Source organism: Heteronotia binoei, chromosome 3 (assembly GCF_032191835.1).
Source record: "Heteronotia binoei isolate CCM8104 ecotype False Entrance Well chromosome 3, APGP_CSIRO_Hbin_v1, whole genome shotgun sequence".
NCBI lineage: Eukaryota > Metazoa > Chordata > Lepidosauria > Squamata > Gekkonidae > Heteronotia > Heteronotia binoei.
The window spans coordinates 69,278,646-69,290,003 of NC_083225.1; the positions used below are offsets into that span (position 1 = coordinate 69,278,646).

Here is an 11,358-nt window from a genome sequence, read left to right on the forward strand (position 1 = left end):
CTACCAGTCTACTCAGATTTGCAATGGCTCTCCAGTGTAGTATGCCCCTGTGGCTGTGGGAGAATAGGCACCAGTTCTCAGTTCCAGTCATCACAGAAAAGCTGGCTCAAACCATCAACCTTTTATTTGCAAAGAGACAACTCCAGCAAGCAACAGCCTCAAATGGCCACACAAATTCTGGAAAGTGAAATTATCTGGGTACAGAGACCTTAATGGAAATTCATTCTGCATTTTCTTTGCAGCTTTGCAAGCCCAGAAGAGCTTCCTGCTGAAGCAGGCAAAGACAAGGCAGAATGATCGAGGAACTTCAGCAGTCCAGGAGCTTCAAAGGGTAAGGACATGAGGAGGAGGGGGGGGGGTCAGAAGACCTGCAGTCCTGATTAAAGCACTGGGCAGGCCAGTTGTGGCCTGCAGGTCATAAATTTGACACCCGAGTTAAAGCTTGCTGACCGCCACCACCACCACCACCCCGCCGGCCGCAAGATTTTCTTTCCTTTTTTTTGTACAGAAGAGATTGCTATATTCCACCACTTTTCAGCTCAAAAATCCCACAACCCATGGTTAGAGAGAAAATAGCTACTAGGAGGCAGGAGACTCCCCAGTCTTGCACTTCTCCTTTACATTTCCCTTCACCTAGCCCATGAAAGGAGGCTTGAAAGCTAGGAGGAAGCAACTGAGGGAGCTGGACAAAAGCAAGATGTGATGCAGCAGCAGCCCGGGAGAAGGAAGTTGTTCGCAGGCCAGATACGACCTCCTTAAGGTCATCTCCTTCTACATAAACTCTCTTTTTAAAAGAACGTATCTCACTACTGTTCCACTCATTTACTACTTTGTCAGAGAAACAGAATCAAGTAGGTACATAAACAATCATTTCCTTTTCTTCCAGAGTGCTTCAGAGGCAAGAAAATGTCAAGCACCCAGAAAGATACCATACCATAATACTGCAGGGGGCTCAAGAATGGCATTTTAAAAAAAACAAAAACAGATTACACAGCAGTCGGTGTCTTGGTGACACTGCTAATGCTTAATGGAAGAATTTCAGAATGATTCACTGATTGAACAAAACATATTCTTGATATAGTTTAGGAACTTTCAAACCCCAGAAACATTATACATAATGGTTTCAGTCACAACTAAGAAGCAATAAATTAGAAGAACACAGTGGACAAACTACAACTATACACATTTAATTGAAATGCATATCCACCTTTAGAAAGTGCTTAACAACAACAGACAACTGATTTAAATAACAGCTGATCAAAGTAAATGCAATCTGTCTTTAGGATGATCCTATAGTTCAGCATGTTTTTCTCCTTAATGTAAGAGAGTGTCATGAGTCACTGCACTGCAAAGACTATTAGTTCAAGCATGAAAAGCAACAGAGTGCTCTCCATGCCAAAAGAACTTGGTGGCTGTTTTGCAATATTACAAAAATGAAGGGTACTAACAAGCATGAAGAGACCCTTTACTTTTCAGTCTAGTCTCTCATAAAAGAAAGTTACACCACCACCTTGGGAAAGCAAATCATAATAGTTTTATACTTCAAATAAGACTTGGAAGATCCATAATAAAGAGATAATAAACTCCAAGCTTATTGGGGACAAAAATTACTATTTTTTTCATGTAGATCTGAAAAGCAACAAACAGAGGATTTAGAGAGAAATGGACCAAAGGATCCCACAATTGAAATGTAGCCAACTTTAATGACCAATACTAATCAGATTTTACCATTACTGTGTCTCACAAAGGGTTTTTAATCCTGCTCAGACAAAATGTACAGTTGAATAGGAAGAAAGAGGGCTGCTTTTCTTTCAGGATTTGCCTCCAGCTGCTCAGAAGAAGAAAGCACAGTTAAAACACAAACACTGTTGTCTTTCCTTTCCCAGTTCAAATCACACACAGAAGTCCTTACCCCAGAACATGAGAAATATATTCCTCAACAGCTGTGCACAGAATTAGTCACCAGCATAACCACACATCACATAATCACTAATGTAATTACTAACTCCTACTATGAGTCGTGTGGCAAAACCCCAGATATCTGATGAAGTGTTCTCTAGACTGTACAAGCTGATGCCACAATAAACTGGTGACAAGTTTTTTTAATGCAACAGAATAATACAGCCATTTATCCAGAATTTATTACCATATACCTTAAGTTATCCCTTCAAATGCTCATTTACAAATGTCTGTTATCTTCCCTTCAAAAAATGTTATTAATCTGTTAAGTGATGCAGATAGATAATATTTGTATAGCTTTCCTCTGGTATTCTTCAGTGATGTTCCTTAGAAGTTTTCAGAGAGTGGAAATAATCTAGCTTGTCCACTTCCGCTTCTCTTATGAAAACTCCACTCTTCTGGTTGGTTTAAGACCATTCAATCTAGCAGCTTCATTGCCAAAGATCTGGCTACAAGACAATTTCTTATGTTTGCAACAAGATTTAGGCTGAGAAAGGAGGTGGGAAAAGGGAAGGTTAGGAACACATGAATAGCTAATGATCCAACTGGCATGCAATATCCTACTGAAGTACTCAAGAAGGTGCATTATGTGGTCCTCAATCCCCTCAGCACACTTGCATGGACATTACAGGGGGTCATCTACCCCAGTAACACAGCCAGAATATTTACTAATTTTTTAATTAGCTTGAATGAGCTCTCTGGGTCCTTTCTAATTGTAAGCGGATATGCACAGATGAAAAAAAAAATTGATATATTCTCCAGAACAGTGCATAGGTTCTGTTTCATGTCAAAACTTCTGGAGTTGTAAAAGAACTGTTCTACATGGATCAGCATTGGTGTAATACTGGCCCCAAAACCACAATGCCAGTTCAATGTCAGTACAGGTGCACTTCAAAAGGGTAAGGTGGTCTGGCTGATACCTTATTCAAAATAAAACCAAATCAGCAACTGCCTGTATGCATGTCTCCTCCGTTGTGACCACCACTTCATGGAACAGCCTGCCTGAAGGAAGGCTACCACTCTCCTGGCTTTCTGCAAACTATGCAAAACTGAATTGCTCAAAAGGCCTTTTGTACACAGGCAACAGAGTTAAACAGTACTAAATGATTCACAAAGTAACTTGGATTGTGGTACTGTTTACAGAAGCTAGGGTCCTTCTTGGAATTTTGCATCACTTAATGTGTTACGTTAATACCCTTGCTTTACTTCAGTTCTGTTTTTTAGACTTCTGGTTGGTTCTACAACCCTAACCCTATTTCATTATTTATTGAATGTCCTGCCTGTTGATTGTATTGACTCACTCTGTGTAATCTGCCTTGAATCTAAGTGAAAAAGGTGGAATATAAATGTAAATAAATTTTAAATATTATTTTTAAAATAACAAACAAAAGAGGGACTCAGCACAGACATAATACAACCCTCCCAGCAACTTATTTCCTAACCTATCAGTATTCAAATGAAGTGCAGACACAGTTGTCACAACTAGGACAACAGTTTTACACACTGAAGCTCCAGTTAGAAAAGCCTTTCCTGTTCTAGGTACCCAAGAAATGCCAGTACAACACTTCTTCTGGTCATTTCAGTGTAAAGTATGAATATGAATGGTTCTGAGATTTTTATACTAATGTATTTTCTGAACCATTACTGTCTTTGGTCTGATCCAACATATACTGTATTTGGACAATTTCTATTAATGCAATTTGCTGGAGAAAGCTTCCTTTGGTTAAGTGTCTGCATGAATATCACTAATGAATATTGCTTAGGAAACTTTACTTGCATATCCTTCCTTGTCTTCCCCTATCAATTCTAACCAAACTGAACACTGTTTGTACAAACAGGATACATGAACTAGCAAGGTAGCTTGGAATAATCAAAACAGTAAAAGTTGTGTAGCTTAGTTGCTGGGTATAGTTCTTTCCGCATGTCCTGGTCGAAATGGTAGTTTCAATATGTCTGGGTCACAGCAAAAGTATTAGTAAATACTTTATGGTAAAACAGTAATGCCCTCTTTAAAATAATCTGAACTGTTAATAGCAATGTCTGCTAACAGAGCTCTCCATGCTGTAGTGGACAAGCAGAGTAATTGCTAACTCTTTCCATACTTTCTAGTGCAAGTAGGACTCTAGGTTTATCCAACCTAGAACTGTAAAGCAAGAAGAACAGTCTCTGGATCAGGAGCTAATGCTAGACTGTGATAGCTTCTTAATTCTCCACATAGCCCACTAGAATATGAACAAGGAAGAAATACCAAATGCGTATATGTTTTTGTTTTTAACAACACTTTAGAAGCAAGACAGCCAACCTGCTATTCAACCATACCAAGAGACTGCTTTATTCAACATCAAAGCATTTAGGGAAGAGACTCATAAGCAAGCTATGCCCAAATACCAAGAATGAACAGTAACCAAATTAAATCAAGTGGAAAGGAATTGCACATATTTAAGCTGCTTTCAAAGGGAGAAACCAGATTTTTGTTTAGAACATGGCCAGGCACTTTCAGGAACTTGTCTCTCTGGATACATCACTTAGTACACAGTACTGCACAAGGAAGGATTACAGCCTTGCACATGTGCACAGCCAATATGGAGGCACTTCTGCGTGCTCATTATGACCCCAATGAATTGGCTGGTTTGTGTTTCCATTTGCATGAGAATACATATTCTCCTATGCAGCTACCTGCTGATTCTATATGCAATTAGTTGCTTGTAACTGACAGTGGATCAGTGCCTGCAGGGAGCCAATTCAGATCTTATGAAGCACATAGGTTGGGTCTGGGATCTCATCCTGTTTTTTCCTCTCCCCTTTTTTCAATTCCCTCCTATGTAACAGTCCAGTGAGCTGCAGATTCTCCTCACTTCCCATGTGCATCCTGCCTGATTCAAATTAGAAGCATGATGCAAGCAGAAAAACAGATTCAGCTTCCAGCAGCAGGCACAATTTAGATGGTATCCCAGAGATGTGCCACCTGAAAATGGAATGGACAGCGGGGGGCTGCCCTTCCTCCATGTTCACCATAACCTCAATCTGAACCAAGCACTATGAACACTGAGAATAATCTGCAACTCGCATTTGATTTTTTCCCAGAGTGCAAATTCTAGACCCAGTCTATGTTTTCCATCATTTGAGGGCCAAACTAGACATGATGGAATCCATGGGTCTGTCTTCTGCATATTTCCACCATTTTAAAGCAGTTTTTGGAATGCCACAAGGGATCAGGCCCACAGTGCAGCACTCTGAGGTGCTCTTATCCCTATACCTCTGAGTGCCAGAACAGCCATGGGAAAGGGCTGTGGTTATTTTGGCATTCTAAAATGTATGCAATCAGGTCCTTATGACGTTTTTAAAATGGCAGCAGCATGCAGAAGTTGGACCCATGGACCCTGCACATCTAGTTTGTCCATTTGCTAGATCAACTAGCAGATTCTATAGAACAATTAAACCTTGTATGCAAAATTTTTATTCATAATCAGCGTACACTTACCTAATGAAAAACTAATATTTGTGTCCAGTGGCACCTTTATTAAGACCAACAAAAGTTAATTCAAGGTATGAGCTTTTGTGTGCAGGTACACAAAAAGCTCATACCTTGAATTAAATTTTGCTGGTCCTAATAAAGGTGCCACTGGACTCAAAATTTGTTCCACTGCTTCAGACCAAAACAGCTGTCCACCTGAATCTTAACGAGAAATGGTTGCTTGAATTCCCTTGGTTACATTTATCACTTTTTTCAAGTGTGAACTTAAAAAGAAAGTTACAAAAATCATAACCATTACTGCTATAAGCATTCCCAAATTATAAGCTTATATCAATAACGCTGATGGAAGTAATAAGCTCAAAAGTTAATCTAGTCATGTGGAAGGTTAGACTCTAAGAATCCCATTCCACATAGGCTGTATTTATAATTTTCTGGGCAAATTACTCTAAATGGCTAAGAAAACCAGATAACTTTATTTGAAGACACTTCACACCCACACCATTTAATATGTAATTGTTTTCAAGCATTAGCCTCAAAATAATATTAAGGAAATGGACACTGAAAATATAAAATATCTAAAGTTCAATATTAGAACTGGAAGAATAAGGAGAAGAAGAGAAAAGATTGGATTTATACCGCACTCTTCACTTGGAGTCTCAGAGCAACTTACAGTCTCCTTTCCCTTCCCCTACCCACAACAAACACCCTGTGAAGTAGGTGGAGCTGAGAGAGCTCTTTCAAGAACTGCTCTTCAGAGAACAGCTCTGAAAATACTTGTGACTGACTCAAGGTCACACCAGGAAGTGCACGTGTAAGGAATCAAACCCGATTGTCCCAGATTAGAGTCCACATTCCTTACCACTACACCAAACTGGCTCTCTGATAAACTTTTCACCATTACCCCTGCCTCCCCTCTTTTCCTCATGAAGGTTCTCTTTATGGATCCTTTCTCTAAATTTTAATAAATAGTCTTCCCTATTGCCCCAGTCAAGTGATTTAATTTAGTCAATTTAAAGTTTCTTAATCTTTTACAGCATTAATGCATCTTAATAGACAAATGGCCTCCTGAAATCCATAACAATTAATCAGTTTCAAACTCTACATAGAAGCAATTAAGCAGCTATCATAGGCCTTCAATTTAAAAATGCATCCTACATTCTTAATACTATGCCTACCAATATGTCTATCTTAGACAATAATGCAATGTAGTTGATCTGTTAGCAGTTACTTAGGTCCAACAAGCCTACAATGCAGCCCTATGCAGTGTTATTCCAGTCTAAGCAAGGGATGACCAAACACTTATTGGATTGTGTCCTATTTGCCATTCATGAACAGGAACCTGATTTTTCAACAGCTGTTTCAACTGCTGATCTGTTTGCAGGTATTCAAATGTCGCTTCTCTGCATTGCTTCCTATCTGTGAAGGACCGCACAACTGGCATTTTGCACATGCACATTCTCATGCAGCTCTCATTCTACTACACCCATCCTTCCTGCATAACTGCTCTGCCCAGCAGGCAATTGTTTAAATAGATAACTCAAACTATGTAGATCAGTCATAAATAAGTTCTGGGTTACAATTAAATCCTACTATTTGGTATTTATCTAAGTAGTCCTTAGTAAAGTTAATAGCTGCTGATAGATTTTAACTAGTAGCATCTTTGCACATGTGGAGGTCTGCAAAAACCTGATCCAAACTGGTTCAGCAGCCACTGACAGCTGCTCAACATAAATCAAACAAACTGAGTGACTAACATAACATCTGTTTGCTACCTTCAAACATGATAGGTTCAACTGCCAGATGTGTTTGTGGCAAAAGTCACAGAATCCCTTGTCCATGCCCAATAAAAACAATGACCTTAGACTGTGTTAACTCTGCATAGGATTGCACTGCTGATCTACTGTGGCACTGTAATTCAGTGTTAGGAAATTAACAACCTTCTAAATCAACTGAATTAAATGGGTTTTTAGAATGGTGCAACTTTGTGTAGGATTTCAGTGCACATTTCCAAGATTTGTTTGTTTTTAATTGCCCATTTCTATTCCACAGCTGCACAGCACTAAATACTACCAAAAAATTACTGACAACATACCGTACTTTGGTGAGTTACCACAAAACTATATAAACCTATTAAGAATATCTTTGTAAAAGGAGAAATACAGGTACACAGATCCAGAAAGGGCACTCTGTACTTAAAAGTTGTCTTCAGCAGACATAGCCTTATCACATGGACACATCCAGCCAGGCTGGCCCTAGACTGGCACCCTAGGCAAGGCTAACTTCTGCGCTCCTGCCCCCCTGCACTGGGCCCTGCACTGATAATGTCACTGAGTCAAATAGGGGGCACCCAATTTGGAACCCCCAGAAGGCTGGTGCCCTAGGCAACTGCCTAGTTTGTTTAGTAGCAGCGCCAGCCCTGCATCCAATCATAATCTGTTTATCCAGGCCCCTCTGAATAGGCTGGGTTAATTTTTTTTATAATATGGGTATAAACAGGTCTATTAATTGTGCATAGCTAGAACTGAAAGGCAGAGGTGGCCAACGGTAGCTCTTCAGATGTTTTTTGCCTACAACTCCCATCAGCCCCAGCCATTGGCCATGCTGGCTGGGGCTGATGGGAGTTGTAGGCAAAAAAACATCTGGAGAGCTACCGCTGGCCACCCCAGAATAGAGGCCAGCAAGTGCACTGCAACTCAACGAGCACAAAAAGGTGCTTTTACCATAGACTTCACTCCACTCTGCCATGTTAAAAGACACAGATTATCACATGCCACCACAATTCAAGACAAACACAAGACGCTATATGAACCTTAAAGTCAGTTGATTTCATGTTGTACATTCATAAGTACTGAGCTGGTTCCTCTTTTGGCTTTGGCCACCTAGGCTGTGTACTGTTCAGGGCTTTTTTGAGCAGGAATGCACAGGAATGCAGTTCCAGTTGGTTTGGTGTCCAGGGGTGTGGCCTACTATGCAAATGAGGTCCTGCTGAGCTTCTCTACAAAAAAGCCCTGATACTGTTTAAAAATAAAGCTACATGCAGATGCCAGTGCAGATGTGCATCCTAACTCAGGAACAGATAAAACCTACTCTGGCTTCTGGTATTTATAAGCCTCCTAGGTAAGCACAATGCAAAACAGAGTGTAGCATGTATGTATTCAGAAATAAGCCCCACTAAGTTCAGTGGAACTCCCTCCCCAGTAAGTATACCTAGGACTGCAGCCTTATAGTTCAATCCTCTGAATATTTATGACTTCTGTAGTGCTTACTCCCAAGTAACTGTACACAGGACTGCAGCCTTAGTCTTCTGTTTAAGAAATGTAATATAAAAAGTAGAGTGTCTAAGAATGTTTCAAAATACATTGTATAAAGCTGCTGTTCCTGTTTAAATTTCTGCTCAATACAGAAGCAAATAGAATTAATGCTACCTTTGTAAACTAAAAAGCTTACTATAAATGAACTGTGCAATAGTCAGAGATTCATCTGTATGTTGGATCCCCTAAAAACTTGCATTTATTAAAAGTCTATACACCTTAGAGATAATAGGGTTATCATCTTACTGAATGGAAGTAAGAATAAATGTGATCCCAGCAAACAACAAATAAAGTTCATAATAATTTTGCATGGCTCCCCCCTCTCCCAAACTGTTGAGAACTTGGGCTACAATGCCTGTTCTTAACTTACTGCTCTAAAGAGTATACACTCTGGAGATCCACTTACACTGATTGCAATTATTTACTTCCACAGCTCCCATCCTCATATTTAAATATACATATGTTTAAAGTGTAATCAAGTTCTTGCTTTGTTTGAACAATTACTTCCATTAAAAAGAAAAGAAAAATCATTGAGGCATTAAAAACAATTTCCTAAATAACTCTGTTAGAGATCTTGTTATAGAATCCATTGTAATAGAATTGCACCATACATTTAAGCTAGCAAAAGAAGCTACTTGATCACTTCTGCTGTCACCCACATCTCAATACGTAACCCCACATCTAAGGTCAACTTGTATTCTTATGTACATGGAGAGGAGACAGGGTCTGAAGCATTCTCTCCCAAAGATGAAGATATCCTCAGTCTAGACCTGCTTTGTATAGATTAACAGAAACCAGTCACCATATCTGTACATTCATTTGATGATCACTTATAGTAACGCAAAGTCTCTGGCAGTGTCTTAGACATTTCTGCTGACTATTAAAGTGTGAAATGCGTGGGTGTGTCATGAAGAACCTATTCTGTGTCTGATCCTTACAACATTGGAAACATAGACATTAAAATAAAAGCCATCCACAGCTGGAATAAATTTGGAAAGTCTTTCCCATTTTCTCTTAACTATAAAGGCTAAGCTCTGACACAAAGTTATTCAAACATCCCAGGAGCATTAATGATAGTTAAATGTTGTTTTAAAATGCGAGAGGAAAGGGGGGGGGGGAGGGAGAATGTCATTTGCACTACAATCCATCCGCAGTCTCTCTTGCAAGGGCACCCAGCAGGTCCATGACTTTCAAAGCAGACCAACTGGCTGCGTTTAATGAAGCAGGCTTTAAGTCCAACAAGCCTTAACAGATCACTCATGCCCAAATAGAGATTCTTAATTCTGTTTGGCGGACAAAATTATACTGAAAAAGTTAACGGTGTACCAGATATTGTTTGTTTTTAACTTCAAACTCCCTACCCATCCAAGCTCCCACAAATAAATGTAGGACTGAATACGCTAAGACCTCCACATACGACAGCAGCAGAGGGATTGTGCCACAGGTTCAGATTCAAGCAGCAATAAGCCAATTTCTAGAAGCACAAGGATCAGAAGCTTTAAAATCCCAGGGTAGGAGAGTCTCCGGTGGCAGGCAGGGCTTGTCGAGCCGACTAAAGAATTAAGGCAAAAGTGGTTCTTGACGCGAGAGCAGCTAGGTGCTCCTTTTTCATCCCCATCCTTGACTCAAGGGGCACCCAAACCTAAACTTCATCTGAGCCAGAACTCTCCGCCATTCACCCAACTTCTTTCCCGTCCCCAAACCAGGCAAGCGCACAGCACCTCGCAGCACTTGCAAAGCCCCGTTCCCTCAGCACAACCTCGAAGAGGCTGACCAGCTCAGGGGCTGCCGTGGCCCCCTTTGGCTTTGGAAACGACCCACCGCACTCGTGTGGCAAGTTCGGGGTCTCGTGTGCCTCCAGAGCAGAGTACTCCCAAAGCCCAGAGTAGCCAGGGCAACGCCGGCCAGCCTCTGCGGCACTCACCCATGGCCTCGTGCAGGTGGCTTCAGCTGGCGCCTTCCTCTCGCCCTTCAAGATTGGCTTTCCCGGGTCTGAGCAGAGAGCCCGCAAACTCCCGGCGTTCTCCACGCTCCACTCCCAGCCCTGACTTGGCCGCCTCCCACCCCTCCTCGGCTCGGCCGGCTACATCAGACGGGGGCGGGGCGTGCACTGAGGCGAGCAGCCCCCTTCCCAGGACAGGGAAGAGGCGCTCTTCCTTCGCGTCTGAGCGGAGGGGAAAGCGAGCCCCTACACAGTGAAAGAAGGCGCCTTGTGGGGAACTCTCGAGGCTAGGGGATCTGGGTGGAGTTAGCTCCCTCTTAATCTTTGCTGTTGCTCAAAGGAGCAAATAAAGTGGTTCCCTTTTTCGGTGGGTGGGGGTGGGTGACTGTCTGTACCTTTGAGAGGAAACCGACAGGCAGAAATCCATTTCTTTGCTTCTCTAGGCTGCTGTGCCTGTTGAACATTTTCCTGTCAGGAGCAGACAACCAGGCAAGAATCCATAGGATCCTCACAACAGAGCAGTACTCATAAGAGAAGCAATGTTGGATCAGGCCAATGGCCCATCCAGTCCAACACTCTGTGTCACACAGTGGGCAAAATACACACACACACACACACACTGTGGCTAATAGCCACTGATGGACCTCTCCTCCATATTTTTATCCAATCCC

General features: G+C 41.4%; 1 protein-coding gene across 2 annotated transcripts in view; it reads right to left on the reverse strand.

Moving 5' to 3' along the window:
* The window catches only part of GPM6B (glycoprotein M6B), a 166,817-nt gene extending 155,999 nt beyond the window's left edge, over nt 1-10,818 (reverse strand). The window contains exon 1 of one of the 2 annotated variants that reach the window (XM_060233978.1): nt 10,670-10,818. In XM_060233978.1, coding sequence (XP_060089961.1) covers nt 10,670-10,673 — 4 coding nt within the window. In that variant the 5' untranslated portion in view covers nt 10,674-10,818. The remainder of the gene's footprint in view (nt 1-10,669) is intronic. The other variant, XM_060233980.1, reaches the window with a different exon arrangement.
* Between the last annotated feature and the right edge of the window lie 540 nt (nt 10,819-11,358).